The sequence below is a fragment of the Nylanderia fulva genome, unplaced genomic scaffold (assembly GCF_048542155.1).
Source record: "Nylanderia fulva isolate GAGA-0341 unplaced genomic scaffold, ASM4854215v1 Scaffold6, whole genome shotgun sequence".
NCBI lineage: Eukaryota > Metazoa > Arthropoda > Insecta > Hymenoptera > Formicidae > Nylanderia > Nylanderia fulva.
In genome coordinates this window covers 5412154-5434966 of record NW_028190698.1, presented here as the reverse complement: position 1 = coordinate 5434966, position 22813 = coordinate 5412154, and the positions used below count along the sequence as shown (strand labels likewise).

General features: G+C 34.7%; 1 protein-coding gene across 6 annotated transcripts in view; it reads left to right on the top strand.

Moving 5' to 3' along the window:
- Positions 1-22813, top strand: part of LOC114940611 (Dpr-interacting protein kappa) — a 178376-nt gene that overhangs the window by 132594 nt on the left and 22969 nt on the right. For all 6 annotated transcript variants that reach the window (XR_014925894.1, XM_029315328.2, XM_029315329.2 and 3 more), the window contains exons 2-5: positions 7648-7692; positions 18881-18984; positions 21753-21960; positions 22136-22291. Coding sequence is in view for 5 of the 6 variants with exons in the window: in XM_029315328.2 (XP_029171161.1) it covers positions 7648-7692; positions 18881-18984; positions 21753-21960; positions 22136-22291 (513 nt within the window). In the remaining variant the exon portion in view is untranslated. The remainder of the gene's footprint in view (positions 1-7647; positions 7693-18880; positions 18985-21752; positions 21961-22135; positions 22292-22813) is intronic.

Below are 22813 nucleotides of genomic sequence, written 5' to 3'. Positions count from 1 at the left end.
CGTAATTTAATTATATTAATTATATATTGTAAAAAATTAAAATGTGTAAAAACAATTTTTCTTCAAAATTATACTTTTCAAAATTACATAAAAAATAATTTACTGCACTTTAAATAGGAAATGGCTAATTAAATTAGCCGAGAAAACAAATTATTTGATTTAGCGTTTAGTTGTAGACTGACTACTCACGGACTGAATATACCAGCGGTTTAAGAAAGATATTAATTCATAAATCATTCGGCAAGAAGAGACCGAAATTATTCCCTTAAGGAGCAAGTAGTCAGGTTGATTTACGGGTTTCCATGAATCACCCGAGCTTCTCGTTAGCAAAAAAATGAAGAGTGCGGGCTGCGCTCAACGCTGTTAACGCCGTTTCTCCGAGGGAGAATTCGAGACACTTCGTTTCGTGCGCTCGCAAGAAAACGCGAGGTATTCGCCGAACCGTGTAAAAAGAATGCGCGAACGCCGCGATGCCGGGTGTTACTGCCCCGAAAAGTTGCATTTTGGCAAGCGTGTGCACGCACATCCTCCGTCGCTATTAACATTTCATCCTACGAGGAAACACTTGCGCTCGACTACACATCTCGTGGCGTTATACGTAAGAGCTTGCGCGCGTGCTGGTACGTGTTCGGGATAAGAGAGAGAATGCCGCGGTCCAAGACATACCATCGCCTTACTCTTCCTTCGTGGTTGGCATGCGCTGAGTCTGTTCACGAGATTCTGCGGGTACGCAACTTGCCGCAAGGGGCTTTCTTCGCTACGAAGTTGGAAACTTATGCTGACTCCGGGCCAAGCGATGGAGGGCACGAGACGAGAGATATACTTTGACCTATATTTTATTTAGCGCGCAAAATATATGACTCGTATAAAAGAGGCGCGCGAATAATTTTGTTTGGATGAGGTCATAATGAGTATTTTATTGAATCCACGCGGAACAGTAATTAACGTGTCATTTACACTCTTGGTGAAGCTTTTTTGTAGAAAAAGAGAGAAAGAAAGAGAGGCTTTATTTTACTGTTAAAATTTGTATTATTACAATTTAAAATATCGATAAAATATCAAAATAATTCGTGGAAAGTTAAAATGACGAGAAAACGATGATTCTAAATAAATTTAGACTTTTTGGCTTTTATTATTTATTTTTGTTAAATTTAAACATTTTATTTTACATTTAAATACATTTTTAAATAATATTATTTTCATATTTTTTATATTTTATTTTATTATAAATACATTTAATATTGATTAAATTACACAATAAAATTTGCTGTTGCTTTATTTTAGCTATGAACTATTATATATACTTTTTTAGTGCACATGATACTTGTACCTTTATTTGATAGTATTCTTTTTATAGTTTCAGAAAATTTGATATTACGCACACATATACACGCATGCATATATATGCGTAAAGATTACTTCCATTTAATATCAGGTTTATCAGATTTTATTTTTCAATAATTTTATAAAACTGATTTTAATATTTTTTTATGCTCTCTAATAATAAATTTATTTAAATACATTAATATAAATATAAAATGCTTTATTGCAGCCAAATTTGTGAAAGATAAAGCTTTTAATGTACTAAGCCGATACCTTATAATTCTAAGCTTACAGAATAGTTGAAGGTAGGAGAGAGGTTTTAGAAACTTGCCTCTAGCTTGAAGCGAACTATGCTTCACTGCAGAGAAAGGCGCATTACTTTGATTCATCTATTATTTAATAGGAGCGCAAAAAGTTGGAAAAATAGGGGAGAAAGATGACTGTAAGACAGAGGAAGTTTAGGGCTGGGCATAACCATTTTCGTTCTTTTACGATGGTCCCGCTTAATTTGCTGCGCGATTGCCACTTCTGCGCTTTCGCGGATGAAGACAGCACCGAGATCCAATTTTATCTAGTTTTTCAACTTGTCGGTACCTCCGAGTTGGTCCTTTTATTTCTGCAGATCCCATTCCCTTTCCCTTTCCATCGCGCCGTTTTCCTGACCTCGTTGTACCTCTTCACCTTCCCTTCCATCCTCCATTCGGTCTTCGCGTTACCTCTGTTCGCAAGTTACACCTTTCTCCTTCTTCTCTACGAGAAGAAAGAGCTAGGCAGTGCATAAAGAGAAAAGGATTAACACGGTTGAGTGTAAAATGAAATTTATTTCTGTGCAGGTTTCTGTAATATCTTTCATTTCTCAATATTCGTATATATCTTTAAAATCATTGCGAACCCATGCGATTTTAACTCATTTCCCGATAACTGATAAAATATTAATTAAATTTAAAAATTGAATTAGCATAATATGTTAAGGTATACAGTATCATCGAAAGTTTATTCGAGCTTGTAATTATAGGAAATAAGAAACATTGTTAAAAAACAAGAGAAAATATAATATACTTAACTTGTTGTAGATGTCGATTATATAGAAAAATATGATATTTATTTCTCAGAAATTCCGTTTTCTCGTATCTCTTTTTTTGCTTCTGCCATTTATAATTAATTTGTAATTAATTCGAGTTTTAACGGGGTAGATGTTCATCGATTTAATATTCAAGAGATGCGCGCGAGTTGAACATTCCGCCTCTCCGGGGCCTTTGCCTTTTTAATTCTCTGCTGAATTTTATCTCAGTTGTTACGGCGCCGTCGCTTGAATTAGTTAAAGAGCCTATCGGAAAAGTGGCGACAGACCGGAACGAACCAACTTGGGTAAAACACTCCTTTGGGTGCATGAAGCTGTATTAGGCACCGTACCTTACTTCGTCGTGCAACTTCCTAGTGCTGCTTGGGGACTCACGATCCATCGGGAATTTACATGCGGTCGAGAACCATTGGGCGGGACAAAGTGAATAATCAATGTGCACAAAATTATGTTAAGCAGACTATGACTTGCATTATCCGTCGTAAGTCAGCGCGTGTTCTGTAATGGAAAATGAGATGTAGAGATGTGTAGTTGGAGGAAGATGCGTGTGAGAAATATGGAAATATATTACTACCATACAGATACGTAACGTCATACGCTTGGATTTCGAACAATGAAGTTAATCCAATCAAAAGTGTTCTACGGTTGGACATAGCAAGATAATGTTCACTATGAAATAATACCGTTGAATTACAAAGGCGTGTAATCTACCTTTACCTCTTATTCTGTCTCAGCTTTCATTTATTTAATTGGATAACCGTAACAATGAAAGACTATTTGTCGTTCCTAAATGAAAAAAATATTAATTATGCAAATCCCTTTGCTAATGAAATATTATATTCATTGTGACGCTCTGATGATAACTATGTATTTCTATTTATATTCATGTCGCATACATTTATAATGTTGCAACTGATGCATATATAAATTTTTGCGCAATCCGCATATGTAATATTAACAATTAAACTGTCCGTCACGATTTGTATTTGTTTTAGACTTTTTTTTGCATAATAATCAAATCGTGTTGCACAAAGAAATATGATGATTATTAAGATAAGTCTAATGTGAAAGACGTGATTTTACAAAGGTAAATAAATGATGACATTTTGCAGCAGCACAATAAAAAGAACTTAACACGAAGAGAGAACAGCAATAATTTGGTGAAGTGCCTCGATTTTTCAACTGGGCTCATTATTCTTTCTCGCGATTTCTTTCCTTTTTTTTTCAGTGCTCCTTCTGGTATTCCGGTTACTTGATAAATAGTTCCCGACAGTTTGACCTTTCAAAGACGAATCTAGAAGGAAAGACAAATCGGTTTCATTCCCAAGTGATCCCGTGTAACAAATATTACATTGTTCGATGACTGATCTCTATCAACAGTTTTTTTTGCAATTCTTCGTGCTTATATAGAAAATGGAAAGCCGCATCACGCTATATTAACTGCCTCGAATCCTCTCTCTGTCAATAAACGGTGCGTTCGCGTTGTTCAAACATCGAGCGAAATGATAATCTCGCGTCGTAAAAAATTTGCAGACTTTATGCGCGGCAATAATACTCGTTTCATTCGCTTCGTATATATACATACGACAACGCATTACCCTGTGACTGCATCACACTATACGAAACTGTGTAAAGCGTGTTACGTTTCACGGAGCTTACATGGTGGAACGTAAAGTAAATATCCGAGACTTGAATAGTTTGAGCGTAAGCGAGCCATGTTGGGTAACTATGGTATGTATCTGCAATACTATCACGATGAAAGGCCAAAGCTCCGAAAAGCTGTCTCCTGATTGCGCGTAACCGTGCCCAGCGCCAAGATTGGTCCATTAATCTTACCCCACGGACGCACGCGATATCACACACCGTGATGAGGAGAGACCGCGTCCTAAATAAATGCGGCCGCTCGAAATCGTGCCGGCGCCATGGCGCAGAAAATGCAGTTGCGCAATTACGTAGTGGTGTGGCTGTAGCAGCTGAGTGAGAGAGAAGAGGGAAAAAGAGCAACGCACAATGGCTCCAAACTGCACAATGAAACCTTCTTTAGCAACATACTGTTAGCCAAAGCTTGAATAAAACAGCAATCGCGGTCAATGGAAGTTGGTTATTTAAGTTTGCGATAAAAAAATCAGAAAATGTGAGGAAATTACGAAAATATTTCGCAAAAATATCGTACAATTGAAATAAATTGTTACTGTGATTAATTGTGCTACGATTTTTGTTTTGTTTTAGGAATTAATATCTAGTCAGAAAAGTTTTCATGCAAAATATATTATAAAGATATTTGAAATGTATACGTATATATACATATATATGTTGCACACATATATGGTAAAAATATAAAAGCAAATGACGTTTTAATAAAAGATATATAAATTAGATGCAAACACATTTTCATTTGCTTTGTAACTCTAATGAATGTTTTCTCATGTTACACGTTTATTTTAAAAAAATGCATGTGCATTTATTGTGAAAAATATGTCACGGAAACTACCATAAATTATTTTTACGTGAAATTAACTTTAAATAAGAATGAAACATGTTCGATAGTTTTACGTTTGTTATTAATTTATTGTTGACTCAAAGCAATTGCTCCCGAGACTCGTAATTATCTGAAATTTTCACTTGCGTGCAAGACACAAAACATGCGTTTATATATTGGCTTTTACAAATTCACATTTCCCTCGTGTAATCTACTACTCTCATGCTTATAATGCAAGTAATTTTACCCTCTGTCATCTGCGAATGTAATTATCCTCAAGTTGCTCCGTGGCTCGCATTTATGAGACGCACGAAGTTATATAACTATTGGGGAAGCGCCGTCACTGAACATCGTTAAACTCGCGACAAACGGTTGTCATAATCTCCAAGTTTAGATAGTTTCGTCACCTCGAATTCGTCGGAAAATATCAACGCGCTATCACACATTGCCATGCACAAAACTCGTAATGATTCGTACTGAATCGATCTGCATCGTAAATATACAATACGACAGTTTTATATTTTATTCATTTAGCAATCACCATTTAGCAGTATTGTCTGTAAACTATATTTCATCTTTTAAATATACAATATACAATTTGTCTATATTTTTTATAAATAAATTTATAAATTCAGATAACTTAAAGACAAATATGAAATCATTTTTGAAAGAAACACACGGTTTTGCATTCATTAGATTATCATCATTTCTACTAATGATCAAAGACAAAAATCTGCAATTAGAGAAACAGAATAATAACAAATATTTTTCTATCTCTTCCTGAATTAAACGCTTTTAAAACATTTTTGATTCGACAGAGAAAGCTTTGTCTTTTACTTTCAATTAGAGAAAAATAATTATATATAAAATTACTATCGACATATTTATTAACACAATGATAAATATATATTATACATCTAGATGAAGAATAATCAAATATATCTGTTATATGTTTAAAACTTCGTTCTAACTTAACCATAGGTTATCTATTGTGGAAAAATTTTTACATATTCATTGTTATGCTGAATGGATTTAATGTAGAAAGTGAGAGAAAATGTTTCGAGTTATCTTTTAACTATAGTAAAATAAAAATGTCACATGTATTTTAAATAATGCGTTGGAATTTTATACTGGTCAGAATTCGGTTCGATTGTTTTATTATAATTATATTTGTTTCCTTATCACTAAAACAACATATTTCTGTTAATAAATATTAGTAATTATAATATAATAAATCTTTAAAATTATATCATTAAACTTTTTACTTTACTATTTTTAGATGTATAATTTCTTTCCAAACAATAATATATTAACGGATACTTTTCTCCTCTCTCCCTTTCAGAGTATGATAAGGAAATAAATGTCTCATATAAGTCGTGCTTTCAAAGTGACGCGCGTCACTTGTGAACGGCATAAACGATGCTCCTGGTGGTGTTCATCCTGTGTCACTTGTCACTTCGATGCACCATCTCGCATGTAAATCTACTGGTATTGTTTTACAAAGTGACAGATTTGTGAACAAAATATGGTTAATAAGTGCTGATTTATCTTGTCAGCGTGGCAGCTTACTGTAGAATGATTATTACGAATTGCTCAACTGTCAATTTTATTTTTAACTAATCTATACAGAAAACTTATGAACGTTTTAAATCTTATTTTCAGGATTAAAATACATTTTACGCTCGAATTGTGTATATATATAGATATATGTATGTGTATGTATATATATATATATATTTATATACACACACAATTCGAGCGTAAAATTTATTTTAATCCTGAAAATAAGATTTAAAACGTTCATAAGTTTTCTGTATAGATTAGTTAAAAAAAAAAATATATATATATATATATTTATATATATATACATATATCTATATATATACACAATTCGAGCGTAAAATTTATTTTAATCTTGAAAATAAGATTTAGAACGTTCATAAGTTTTCTGTATAGATTAGTTAAAAATAAAATTGACAGTCGAGCAATTCGTAACAATCATTCTACAGTAAGCTGCCACGCTGACAAGATAAATCGGCACTTATTACCCATATTTCGCACTGTTAAAAAGAAATATATATATTTCTTTTTGACAGTACATTTGTATAACGAAATATATAATTGATTTTTTAATTTTATGATATATCGATTATATGAAATTTTTGTTATAAAATATATAGAACAGATTCAATTATTTTTCAATTTTGCAAAAAAATTTTTTAGACATCGGCCAACGCAATATGCTATCATAACAAAATAAGTACCTCAGTTGCCGGAATATTCGTCTCTATTAATCAAGTTTATGAATAATATGAAGGTATTCGAAACTCTACGGGTTTCGATTTAATTGATTTTGATTAAACTGATTCATGGATATTTTTTTTATTTAATCGGATTTTCGATATGTGTTTTTTACATTGCTATACGCTCTTTGATACACTCTACGGTTTCTGATCTTGTTTCACGTTGATGTATCATTGTCACAATAAAAACCCCGTGCAAACAACCGAAAGGCATGCAAGAATTAATTAACTTTGAGTAATACCTGAAACAATCTGAATATGCGAATATTTTTCATATAAACTATTGGTAACCGAATATCGACGTCAATACGGAAAAAAAATAATCAATTTGAGCGCAGTAGTTGGTAGACGGAGGGGAATAAAATTCCTTACCAAATTGTTTTATTTAAATTTACGCGGTTGATATGATTGACAGATTTTCGATCTATCTAACATCTGTTGTGTTCTCTTTCATGTTGCAGGGCGAATAGAGAGGAATATACTGGGAGCGTCGAACCACCATCACGGTACGCATAATGCATCATTATCGGACAGTTACAATAACAATGAGGCATAGGTTGATGAGCGCAATCCAGCCGGAAATCACTAGCAAAAGCGGCTAGTCGATCCCGCGGGATGTTACGAGAACACACTCGATGTCGAAAATCGTACTAGCTCTGCGCATTGCGCGAGTGTCAACTGGGACCGGAACATTATCGTCCTTGTTGTGTTTGCGTTAAAGGCTAAAATAAACTACGAAGCACAACGGGCGCGCAGCTTTCGCTGTTACGTTAACGACATCGCATGTGTATGCACGTGTTGTGTGTACATATATATATATATATATATCGTACATGTACGTGAGATCGCGGGCACCTCATGAAATGGTCCGTTTCGCGCCTCGGCGTATCCACTTGCTTGTAAAATAACTTTTCCCACCCTCTGCCGCAATTCGATTCTTATCCGTAGAACGCCGACATCTCGAGCTCTTTTCGATATTACATCGGGACGATAAAGCCCGCTGCGGGCTTATCGCCGTATCGGACGCAGATTGTTTTTATATGTGTATAATCTTTATCGAAAATAACTTCCCCTTCTCTCTACTCTCTCGTATTGTGCCGTCGCCTAGCAATGGATTTTCACACTTGCACGACTTTTTTCACGTCGCGTATCGATATATGTTTACGAGAAAAGGATAAGCCGACAACGCGCATGCTTTATATTAAATCGTATTATCACATAATGCGAATAACAAGCGTATTACTCGGCGGATAGCGCACATCAAACAATGAGGAAGTAAAAAATGGAATGTAATCGTTCATTATTTTATGAGCAAATTCGTGATTGTATACGTTTAATAAGCAACACGTATATGCATAATTTCAGTGCAAGGCAATAGTTTAATAAGTAGGAGATTATATATTTTCCGTATTATTTTTTGCTCAGAATAACATAGAAAGAGAGTTTATTGTTATTTGTATTATAATTTATATGCAATTTAAACATGCAATGTAAACATATTAATTGATTTTAATCATTTTTATGCTGCATTTTCTTAGTTATCAGCCATTATCATTCATTTGCAATTTAAATATTGATAAAAATGATTCATGAATAATAAAACTACAAAATGTAGTTATAAAAGTCATGCTCATATTTTTTATAATTTATATATTATAAAAATAGAACAGTACATGTGCTTTTGTTTTAAATATATAATTTGAATATCAAATTTTTGAGAGAGCCAACAATATCCGTATATAAAAAATGTCAAATATTTAAAAACTCTATTCATCACTTCTAATATGATTTTTTAATATCGCAGCTGCAAGCGTGTTACATTTTCGTATATTTTACACCGATGCCCCATATTTAGGTACCTATACATATAGTATATACCGGAGCGTATCGACAAGCTCGAAATTTCAATGTAGTCCCATGATTAACAGCAACACAAAATCCCAGTAGGGTTCCGCGAATCAAAAGGAAGCGTCTCGGCTTATATAGGTTAATAACCATTTGCATATGTCTTATGGGTCGATATCAGACGAGCACGCCCGGTTCGAACGCACAGAGAGTCGTCGAATCCCGACGTCAGATAAAAATATATCCCAGCCGCGTCACAAAAGCCGGATGAAATCTCCGCCGTCTCCGTCCATCTACCCTCTCTCTCTCTCTCTCTCCCTCTTTCTGGCCCACCCCATATCGTCCCGCGCTATCACTACTATCTACCGGTTCTCCGCATCCTCGTCTTTCTCGTCGGAGGATTTTCAGTGTTCGTCTTTTTGTTCGCAAAAATCCGCGACGAAAATTTCCGCGCCGAGAGAGAAAATTTCGGTATGCAATGCTTCTCTAAGTGGCCCTTCCTCCCAGGTTTCTCCTCTCTCGCATCCCCTACTCTATATTTGCCCGTTTTCGCGTCCGATCGATATCGCCGACACCCGTGATTCCGGGATGCCTCGCCGGCTTCGGGACAGAAGGTATACCGGCATCGTCGATGGTCTTCGATGGAACACGCGCGAATCATTCGTCACACAATGGTGTTACGCCGCCCGACTTGACTCACCCTGCAACTCCTTCCTTGTGCTCCTAGAGAGGAGTCTATCGCGTTACGCCCGCGTTCGATGTTTCCTTCCTTCCTTCCTTCCTTCCTTCCTTCCTTCCCGTCCGATTTCCCACTCCAGCTGTTTCCCCGACGAAGAGAAATCTCCCGGATCCCTCGACCCTCCTGTGCGTTGAGGCTAATCGGTAACATGGGCACTCGGGAAATCTTACGATCTGACCAATTCCTCGAGAAAAGGAGCGACAACCCTTACACTTCGCTCCAAGTCGACTTCTCTTCGCGATATTTCGCCCCACGTTAGATTTCTCGCGAGAGCTTTAATATAAATGTTCGCTCCGTTGTACATAATTATTGTCGCAATTGATAGAAATAACGGTGCATGGTATGCTGGTGTTGCATGTATGCTGGATCTGTAGGTCTGTAAATTATTTGTTAGCCGAAATCGATGTACAGGATATTTTATTTCAAGATGTTTGACGATAACGAGAATTTTGAGGTAAAAAATCATATAAAGCATATTCCGTGTCAAGTAACTGTACATTATTTATTAATTGCTTTGAAATATTGTGTGAAGTAGTGACGTTACAAGATATTATTGTATGTACCTATAGTTACTTGTCAAAAATTCAATGTTTTATATAATATTTCGACATTTATTTATTTTTTCGTTGCAACTGAGATCACAATTGATTATCAGAATTTAATAAATAATATTTTGACATATCTAGCGTATAATAATGAGGACAGGGACTGAAATAACTTCGTGTAGTTGCCGTTATCGAATTTCAAGCGAGGTGAAGCGAATTCACTTTACAGCGCGCGACCCAAAAAAGTTTTAATCATATCGCATTAATAACGTAAACTAATCGGATACCAACTAGACTGTTAATTAACCGTCACGACTGTAGAACGGATGATGAATAATTTAATGCTTACGGTTCGTTTGCACCCTAATCAACCGAGTCGCTTGCGTTAAGCGGGCAATGTGGGAAGTTGGGGGTTGTTTAGATAAACCAAGGAGATGGCATTATTTGTAGAGAGTTTACTCGTCGTGAGACAATCAAATTCGTAATTAGACCTTGCACTCTGAATAAGAGCTGAATAAGATCCGGTTGTAATTTGTGGGAATGAACCGCAATTGTCATTTCGCCGATATTCGAATGACGATGCAAATCAGACAATAAACAAAATTAACAGATGCGATTCCTAAACACCGCTACTGTGACAAATTATATATATATATATATATATATATATATTTGTGAAAATTAATTAAATAATTAAAATTGCGATGCCTGTTTCTAATTAAAATTGTACATCTGTTAATGATCTTTAAAATTAATGAATATGAAATCGTACCGCAATGATACGGGTTGAAAATATAAAAATCCCAATTTAACGCTAAATTTATTTCGATCGTGCAACGATAATTTACACTGTATCGTTACACGAAGAAAAAAATATGACGTAGAAAATGTGAAGAATATTTCAAAAATTGCGCGAATCGAACGTTCCATATTGCAAGTAATATTTGTCCTCGTTAAGCGACAAAATCAAAGGCGATAAGGGAATAAGGGACGGAGTTAGGCCGAATAAGAAGATCGTGCTTGAATCTTAAACTAACCAGCACGACCACCAGCGCGGCACATTTCGGAGACGAAGTGCTCAGGCGCGGGCATGAATATGAATGAGTCCGTGCGGGGGTGATATTTCGAAGTGCGAAATAAAATAATTTCCTTCTCGTCGCGTAGCTCGCGGCTTCGCGTTTGCCACGGAATATGCACGAGGCACATTTTGGTAGAAAGAGAGAGAGAGAGAGAGAGAGAGATACGCGTTTGAGAGAGGCGAGAGAAGCGTCGGGAATAAAATACGACGAGTCAACGAACGTAAGAGAGACGCGTGAGATCCAGGAATGAAGTTCTCGTTTCTTTATCGTCGTGGCAAACGGTGTCTCCGCCGTTTCCACAGTGTATATTCTGCCTGTCGAAATTTCTGACAGCGGTCTGAAAATGAGAAAGAAATAGAGGGAGGAAAAAGGGCGAGAAAATAAAGAGAAAGAGAGAAGAATCTGAGAAAAGGAGCAAGTGGCGAATAGTTGGTAAACGTTAAGTAACCGACGTTGTATCGACCTGGCAAGTGTGTGCGTATCGGATTTCGACGACGAGGATGATGGCGGTGGTGGTAACTCCGAGGCATACAATTTAACAGAATATTACATTTAAACGGAACTTATTTACCCAGCCAACTGTGTTACTCCTATGCGTTCTGGAAGGCACTCTGCTCTGCCTTCGTCTCTTTTCTCTTATACCTTTACTACCTATCTTACTGTGGTACCAGACGACACTTCCTGCGGCTATTATCCAACGCGTTTTCTCTCTCTCTCTCTCTCTCTCTCTCTCTTCTCCATAGTTATTCTACCCCTGCAAATCGCTACCAGATGGAGAAAATTGAATTAGTCACGGCCACACTTATAATTATAGCTCGACCGCTCACCTTCTCACCCTTCTCGGTGCGCCACGGTCCTCGCTTTTACCACTTCCGTCCGACTTACCGTACCGTGCACGTACGGGGAAAGACCGCCGGTAATAGCAGTAATTTTTCCTACGTTAATTTCATGCAAAACTTTCCAGCTTCGGTCGTCGTCGTCGTCGCCGTCCAGCCTCGATTGGCCCCGCGGTCGTTTTCTCCTTCTCCAGCCGAGCGCAAAGTGAATCCGCCATCGTGCGCGCAAACCCCAACCCGAGAGAATCGGGGTAGGAATATTAGAAATATTAGCCGAGTATTTTTTGCCGCAGTCCACCCCTTCCGCGATACCGTCACCGAGGGGTGGCTTATACACACGCGCACACATACACGTATAATATATATATTACGTCACGCGACACCCTCAGCGGTTTCTAGCCTTGCCTCTGGAGTGCTTTTAAAAATAATGAAGATCACTTTCTCCGCCCTGTTATTTTCTTTTTATCCAACCTCTTTTCTTCGTCGAGCTTTCCTTTATTGCCTGATTTATCGCACGACGTTGCAGCGCTAATATATTTTCTGTAGGATTAAATCCTGAAATATGACGACTTCGAAACCGAGGCTGCTTACAGTTTTACAGGAATATAGAATTTGCGAGGAAATGACTAATATCCGCATCGCTGAAGCGGAGAGTTGAAATTTTTCTGCGCGATAAATAAAAATAACATCTAAAGAGAACCCCTTCAATTTATAATATTTATTAATATTTTAATGCACGGCAAGAGTATCAGGAGATTTTGCAATAAAAAATTAAAAAAAAGGAAATATTAATAACATTTTTTTCCCCTTTTTAACTGTACTGATTTTCTTGTCTTCCCTTTGTTTATTCAATTTTCATTCTTGCTTATGAAATGTTGTAATTACGGTCGCTACTTTAGTTTAGAAATGTCAGAGGGAAAGGAGTTTATTAGTCGAGAAAAAACAGAGAAGAAATGACGAAAACTTTCAAATTACGATTCTGTCGTTGTATTGACGTAATTAAAAATCGATTATTTCTCATCTCGATTTTTCAAGCGTAAATCTGCGTTAAAGCAGCAACCCAGATTTTTACCAATATTTGTACAAGATTTTTATCGATATCGATGTTTAATGCAGGTATGTTCACATCTTGTGTTTACCTCTTGGTACATAATACTTGTCGTGGAACGAGGCGGAAGAACGACACAATGCTTACTCCGAGAGAGGAAACTCATGACTTTCATAAGTCTTTGTGCATTTTCCGAGCAAGCTACCCGAGCACGAGCTGTAACTTGTTAAAATTCCATCGTGATTTCCCGCGCGAAGCTGCGAGAGTAAAAATACGTCGAAAAAGAAATGCTGCCAGCTCCCAGATAATCTCGCGGCACGGATTATTGAGCACGTTTTCGCACAAGTCCTTTTCCGTTTACTTCAGTAAACCAATAAACTCTAACTTTATTTCAGGTAAATCCTTACGAGTTTCATGTTCGAACTGTTCGACTTGCCGAACATTTTTCTTATCTGAAAGATTTGTCAGAGGGCGCGAACAAATCGATTCGCGCGTATCAGTTGTGCGAATGTTGATATTTGTACATTACATCCCCATCAAATATTTGTATTTGTATTGAAAATTATGATACGGCATAAAAATAACATCTCTCTTGTTAGCGATATTGCGCGCTGCACGATTTTTGTTTGAAAACAGATTACGCTTCATTTCGCATTACATATACAAAATGCAGATAAAAAAGTAGAATAACAGAATTAATTCAAAGATTAAAAAATAATTTATGTCGCATCACAAATAACTTCAATTGCAATTTGTTTTTTTTTTTTTCTCTTTTTTGACGACTTTTAGTCGCATCGCGACAATTTCGTCTCAATGAAATTGCGATCAAATCGGAGATAGTTATAGCGCCGTTTTGTCGTCGCGTTCCTCCTCGCCGTTATAGAAAACCTACATCCAGCGTGAATTTCATTGAAATAGTTTGCAGTAAAAGTTTATTATTCCCTATTGAGAGGAGCTTTCCATCGGATAGATAGGGTCGTTCGAACGTCATGTACTCTTAACCGTTTCTCGAACGTCGCGCATTCTCTACCTACCGGAAAGACAAGGGGAGGTTTTTTCCCTTAGCTTTGCGACAACCGTCTGAAGTAGCGCATTGAACAATCGGCAATGTTATCTCGTGTAAGATCTCGCTTGATCGAAATACCTTGACGGAAATGGCCAAGTCCGATTATTAACTTCTTCCCGCGCGCCTCGAGACGTGAAATAGTTTTGTTCTCGATGCTCGATTTACCCGCGATTCTCCGTCGCGGTTCGCTACGAAATGCAGATACAGCTGAGAGGTGGAGGAAGGAAGGTGCAGTTTGGAAATGAAATTTTGCGGGAATTTATGACGGTTTGCACAATAAAAGTTACCGTATTCCTATTCGCGCAATCGTATCCCATGATAGTACGCGTTGCATAATACGCCTATATATATAACAGAATATTCGTTTTACACTCGTCGTATACCGGAGTCGCGTACGAGATATTTCGCGGAGAAAGAAACGCAAATCAAAGTGTACTATTGTAATATTAATGTACGTGGTACTTAACTCTGCGTTTACTGCAACTAAATAATTAATGCGGTTCTCATTTATTAAATTTGTATGTGTTGAAAAATATTTAGATCTGTGTATAATTAATAACGCTTTTTTTTTATTAACGTTTGAATAATTACATCTATTTTTGAAGATTACATGATTTGGAAAATTTAAATGTAATTTGTAATTATATAAATTTTTTTTAAGATTCGTTTACGTTTATACATTCATATATAATATATGATATATGATATATGCTATATGAATGTATAAACGTAAACGAATCTTAAAAGAAATTTATATAATTACAAATTTAATTTAAATTTTCCAAATCATGTAGTCTTCAAAAATAGATGTAATTATTCAGACGTTAATAAAGGAAAAGCGTTATTAATTATACACAGATCTAAATATTTTTCAACACATACAAATCTAACAAATGAGAACCGCATTAATTATTTAGTTGCAGTAAACGCAGAGTTAAGCACCACGTACATTAATATTACAATAGTACACTTTAATTTGCGTTTTTTTCTCCGCGAAATATCTCGTACTCGGCTCCGGTGTGTGTGTGTGTGTGTGTGTGTGCACATATAATATACATATATTATATAAATGTATAAACGTATACGAATCTTAAAAGAAATTTGTACAATTTCAAATTACATTTAAATTTTCCAAATCATGTAATCTTCAAAAATAGATGTATATATATATATATATATATATATTTGAAATATATATAAATTTGAAATTAATCTTTTTTATGCTAATTATATAATTTGGAATATTATTACAAAAATCAAGACAAGAACGTTAAACGATTAACATTTTTTTAAAATCCTATGTGATATTATAGTGAAAATACATTATTCATTATACTCGCTATAATATGATAATTATGCTCGTGTAGAAATTAATGTCCATAACGCAGGAAAAAAAAAGTCAAATTTATCTGTTATAATGTAATTGGATAACGAAGTTGTACATGTAATGCGAAATCCGTAATTTCTTTACGTCTGTCCCCCAAAGTAATGATTGTTGCGTAAATTACAGCGATGAAACAAGAAAAAGCAAGGGGAGACGAACAGAGAATAAGACAGAAACTTAATGAGAAACCATTGAATCACCTTTGGCACCAAAGTCTGCTGCCAAACGCTATTGCGGTTTCCGACGCGGTTAAAGGTGATGAAGTGTGCTAAGAAAACACCGAAGTGCGCCCTGGAAAAGTGGATAGACAGACGCAGGGGCTTGCCTCTGAGGCAAGAAGCGCGACCCTTAATTTCGTTTCTCGTTAAATCGTTCTTTAACGAGAAAATAAGGCCGCCTTTGAGTCGGAATTCTTGAAATACGAAGACGCGATTTCTTCTTCGCGATATAGGGTACGATAATGTCGAGCGAGGGATGAGACGTGAACATCGCGGATTAAAAACGATGTTTTCCTTATCGCAGTTATCATTGATATAGGATTTTCCAGTCTAATCTGTTTGATCGCGGAGCATTTCTCCGTTCTAGGGAAATATTATACTTAAGATCTATAAATATTTGTGTACGTGTGTAATCTCATTAAATTATATATTTATATGTATCTTCTCTCGTAATAAATTAAATACGTTTTTGGAGATAAATAATTTGTGCGCGCGTCACTAAACACTTCGTACTTCGAACTTACGTGATTATTAAAGCGAGACAAATATTTCGAAATTACGCGAGGTAATAAATATCTCTCTCAAAGCGTTATTCGTTTTACCCGCAGCTTTTACGCGTTTTATAATCATTGTTATTTCCGTTTACACATAATGTGCTAATATGCGAGTGCGCGCTTCTATTAAATTTCTATTCCAAAGCTGTTCGCAGATACGTGCGGTGGCAGAAATTCATATTCATTAACTGCGGACTGTTATGCACAAAATTCACGATATATCTAGTATGTAATGTATTGTGTCTTTCGGAGCTGAGTCATGTTATTAAGCGCTATACCGACACGTGGGTTTACCTTAATCAAAGCTTGTTAATCAGTTTGATAACGACTTTCAGAGGACGTGCTTGCGAATTCCAGTAGTTTCATTCGATTCTCACTCTCATTATCATTAACACGTTGAATGCTGTGACGGCCATCGGCATTATGACGATGGCATATTTCATTCATAAAACATTGTACAAAATTTAATGCACTATATAAGAGAAGTTACATATCTTTCCTATAAAACGAGCTTACTTATTTAAATCATAATTTTTAAATAGCGTTTTAGAGATTCAGAATAAAATGTGAGATCTCTACATATAAAAGAGACGCTAATTGAGAACCAGACGCGGTAATTAAAGCTAATATATTTGTCTTTTAATTTAATTTATTAATTATTTAAAGTTGTACGTTTCGAATTGTTAAACTGCAAAGTATTGATTGTATAAGTCTCACAGTCAAATAAAAAATTCAATTAAAGCTTATATATGATTGTCAACAAGTCAGTTTTATTTGACGGAGAAACGTATAATATTTTTTTTTTTTTTTCAAAATTTGAAAATTTAATTATTCATTGAACTGAGGGAAAGATCTCCCAATAATGATCCAAGATGAAAAGATTCTGGATCATATTAAAAGTTTTCTCTCAATCTCATCTTCCTGATGTGCAGTATAATCCTCATCTCAACTTTAGCAGAGAGAAAGAAAAAGAGAGAGGGAGAGAAAGAGAGAGAAAGAGAGAATGGAATTTACAAAACCATTTATTCTGACATTTTACTGCGGCAATGAATTTCGAGTTGCTTCAAGCGCGTTACTCTTTTTTTTTTCTCTCATTCTCTGTCGCCGTAGGCGCGACAATTAACACTGCGAAGTGTTTTATAATAAAGCACTTGAAGGCGTAATTAACGCTGTCCTGTATCCGAGCTGTCGCGCTTAAAAGACTTAAAAGTAACTCAAACTTATCTCTCGAAGCCTGTCTCCCCGTTCTATCTTTCGCTCTCTTCCTTTCACGATATTTTGTTTTCCCCTTCCCACCTCTGATTTTGCTTTCTCCCTTCCATCCTTCTGTTTTCTGTTCTCCGCGAGTTCTTTGTGCCCATAAATAATTCAGATGCTCGGGACATCGTAAAGACATTAACGAAGATAAAAGCTTTTAAGGAAGACTCGCCTGAATTCTGAACTCGTTGTATCGCTCTAACGATAATAACTCCGCAATCAGGTCGGACGATGTATTGTCTAAGCATAGGTATAGGCGTGCCAACATCAAACATACGTAAGTGAATAATAGTCAAAGTGATTAATCAAGTGCTTAGTTTGAGACAGATTTATCTTAATCAGATGCATGGCACATGCGGTATCAGGCAAATAATTATTGATGTTGAAATATTCTTACCCACTCCTTTTCCATAAAATTACGCGTCTAAAATTACCAATTATAAAGAATAATTTTGAATTTTATGAAAAATGAGTCACGAAAATTTAAAAGAAAATTATTAGTTTGTTTTAATAATATCACTTAAAATCTTATCATAATTAATATTTCATCCCACAGTCGCACAATTATTCAACAATGAATATTAATTATTTCCACGTAAAGTAGCGCATGAAAAATGTAAATGAATAATAGGAGCTTATTTACTAATTAATTTACGCTGGATTCTGTTTTAGAGAAAAATTAATGTTTGTAATGGCCGGAGGCGCAACAGTAATTTAACAGATTATGATAAATAGGTACTAGTTACACCAGTATAAGCAGAAGTGCGTTAATTTTCTTGTTAAAAATATATCTTTTATTTCTTATCTACAAATACAACCACACAAACACGCACATACACTATAAAGGATATAATTTCAAAAACAGTAGCAAATTTGTTTTAATTAAATTTATTATTAATTATCTCAGGAAATTGTTGCAACTCAATTTACGATTCTTATAAATTAGAATTCTTTTTATGGAAAAATGTTGTTTCTCTTTGCAAGTGACGCGTAGGTCTTAAGCACCTGACAGGATAATATAATGTTTTGTATTAAATATAATTTTCTCTTAATTATTTTATTTTAATTTATTTCTTATTTGTTGTATTATAAAATGTCTTCATGTCTAACATTGTTGTTACAGAGATCGAATTACCCCGATTCGCCGAGGAAGTCCAAAATGTGACAGTAAGCGTAGGACGTGATGCTCTGCTTGCTTGCGTGGTGGATAACCTAAAACATTATAAGGTACTTCAAATCAAATTATTTTTTTGTCTTTATTTTTTATATATGTTAAATGTCATATCGAATATTGTTATCGCGTAATTATCTAAATTGTTTTTTCCATTAAATTCATTGACAGAAAATATTCAGAAAAATTAACGGGAAAGCTTTCGAAAGCTTTTATAAGGTGATATGCTCGAAATGTGAAATTACCTTTTAGTTTTTGAACGTGTTGAATTTCATATGAAACGCCGTTATCGTATAATTATTCCTGTTCTCGCCGAGTTGAATTCGGTCCATCGATTGAGACACTCAGTCAAAAAAATTGAGGTCACGTATCTAGGTATATACCATACTACATATGACATATGACTATAATCGAAAATGTCAACTTTAATTTTTATTTCTTGCATTACTATTTCTCGCTTAATTCATATTCGCAAGATAAAAGTGTAGATAAAAGTAGATATGAAGAGGAAAAGAAAAATCTGCTAATATTAGGAAATATCTCTCTCTGTCACTTTCATATAAAGATACGTAACTAATGCATCTTATTTGTTGGATATTAACGTAGATATGACTAATATATTGAAATAAACAATGCAGAATGTCATCGTTAAGATAATATTTTTGCGCAAAATTGCCATTGAGTAAGATTCGAAGTTTTCTTGCCGCTTCGTAGAGAAGCGCTTGCACAAATTAAACGAAGATAATATCTGCTGAAATCCCTACGGCGTTTATGGTCCGTAGACTGCGAATTGGACGGTCCTAGTTTACGTACCGTTATCAAAGGCCTTGCATAATTGCTTCATTTTCCTTCAGTTAATTGAGATGACGTAACAATGAGATACAATTCGTTCTGCTGAGTAGCGACAACACTTACTGGATACGAGTACAATGCAGTTCGTAAGGAAAAGGAGGGCGTAAGCTAATAACACGTTCCTTCTTTCTCAAGATGGTGATCAGAATCAAGTAGAAGTTTATAAATTATTCCATGTTTCGCGAGCTAACTAACTCTATTTCTTTTCCTTTCCTCTGCCTCGTGCCCTTCGTGTCACGGAATTCTTCATTTCTTATTAAACGAGTTAAATTAAATTCATACATTTCCTTTAAGCGTATTTCAGGAATGTTCCTCGCTATATGTAATATAATCTGCAAGATATTCGTCACTCATCGCTTGAAAATTTAATGAGAGCTGAAAGATTTATATCCTCGTCGTTCGACGAGCTTTCGCGCTCTCGGTATTCACCATGCATTCCGAGGAGAAAGCATATTCCGCATTCAAAAATTTTCTTTTGACGGCATTTTGATTCTATTAATTATTCATTTTTTCTATAATTGAAAAACTTTTATATTGTAGAAAAATGTGAAATATTTTTTACATCGTGCTGAAAAATTTTAAGCTTATAATATAGCTTAATATTTTTAGAGAGAATATCATCTTTACTTAGAGAGATTATTTTATATTATATAACATTTTTTTTATTTTTTATGAATAATCTTAATCTATCTAATATCTATCGCATATTAAACGTTGAATTTAAAATTAAATTATAATGCGTTAATAAAAAATATTAATTTGTAACTGTATTTATAATTTATACCTGTATTCATATCAAATTACTGTAAAACAATTATTGTACTGTCTTTAATATCGTTTAAAAAATAAATGGCATATAATTTTGTTTTTATTTTCAAAAAAATTTTCATAAAAATTTTAAAAATATTTTTATCTTAAATAGATAAGATTTTTTGAATCTTAAATTATTTACATACACTTAGTTCAAATATAAATTATTCAATAATTTCTTAACTATCGTAAGAATTTCATGTTTGGTGTAAACCATTCGTTGCGTCAATAAGAATATGTCTGAAACTTGTGTCGAGCTAAATTATTAAAGTAATAGTGTAATAAAAAGTAATACTCTAACTTGTATGAGCAAGAAAATTATGAATGTGTGCTCAGATGTCTTCGCGCATACAACCATCGTAGTCGCATGTATATATAAATACATAGTATATGTACATATATGTACGTATATATAAGTGAGAACTGAAATATTCGCGAGAGAGTGAGCTGATCTTTTCTACGAGCGATACTCTGCAGTCGTAGTACTGGAAACACGAAACATACTCGGGCTGCACTCGCGGTGGAAATTATACTGTAGAATTCGCGAGACTTCAGGCATGTTTTGCATGCTCAAGAAACCTTTTGCCTATATATCGGAAACTCAACGACGAAAGTGTGTGAGAGTCAGTGGTAGGAAGAAGAGTAAGTAGTTTTAAGTCTCAGTCAGTTCTTCTAGATCCATGTAGAGGTTGAAGAATACAATCTTGCTCGATTATTGGGTTGAGTAAGAGGAAAAAGAGAAGAACGCTTATAATAAAAAGAAATATAAAATCAGACTGTCTCAAAATTATTGCAGACAAGAAGGATATATAGGTTCTCGAAATTCTATAAAAGATATTTTATGATTGATTTTAACGTTAATGTCGTTGTGAGATACATTATTTTCGAAAAACGCGCAACATACACATATTTTTAATTTAAAATAATAAGCTCACAGTATTTAACTTGCAAATCAATAAATGTTTATCTGATTATTTCGTCATTTGGCATTAATGTACCGAGAGAGACTAATTCCATATCTAATTGCCATAATGAAATCGATTAGAAATAAAGGATGCATATAAATGGAATATATTGAACAATGTTTTGATAATTAAACAAATTAAAGTAAACGTATAAAAAAATAGAATTCAAGAAAAATGCGTTCTGACTTTTGTTTTAGGTGGCGTGGGTGCGCGTTGACACACAAACTATATTGTCGATTCATCAGAATGTAATTACTCAGAATCCACGAATATCTCTAACATACAATGATCATCGCTCGTGGTATCTTCATATAAAGGACGTACAAGAAGTCGATCGTGGATGGTATATGTGTCAGCTGAATACGGATCCTATGAAAAGTCGTCAGGGTTACATACAAGTTGTAGGTAAGTAACGCAATTTACGCAAAATATTTTTCGATGTCTACGATATATCTTTTATTCACATTCAAAATTACTTAAACTTTTATTTGTAATTTTTCCAAAAATTCATATAATGAAATGCACATAAATACCTACATAATTATTTCAAAATTAATTTTTTTTAATATTTATGTTGCAGTACCACCATCGATTATTACTAAAGACACCAGCACCGACATGGTGGTCCGCGAAGCTTCCAACGTGACGTTGACGTGCAAAGCGACCGGATATCCGGAGCCTTACGTCATGTGGCGGCGGGAGGATGGCAAGAACATAAATTATAATGGCGAAAGTGGTGAGTCCCAATTATAATTCACTATGATTTATATGCATAATCGAACGGATGGAGACGCGATAATTTTCGAGAATTAACGCCAGATATAAAATAATTATCGTTTTCATAATACTGTCGAGAAATGACGGTCGATATCGCGGTCAAATAATGAATAATATTGAATTGTTCGATGCCAGATTGGTATTCTCATTTAAATATTTATTACATTTATGTTAATTAATTTTGCAAGGTTCATTTAAGACTATCGATGATTCAAAGCATTATATTACAAAGTGCTAAACTTAAAAGTTCATAAATATTTCTGGTATCTGCGAATTTATAAATGACGTGTCTAATATTAATTGAATAAAATATCTTGAATAAAATATTTCAAATTTTATACAATTTTAGCAATTTTAAAGTTTTATAAAATTTAATAAAATTACTATTATGACTATACTTTTTTACACTTATCACATGGTTATTATCACTTGCGTGATAACTTTTACTTTAAAAAATTGCACTTTTTTTACTCTTATGTCA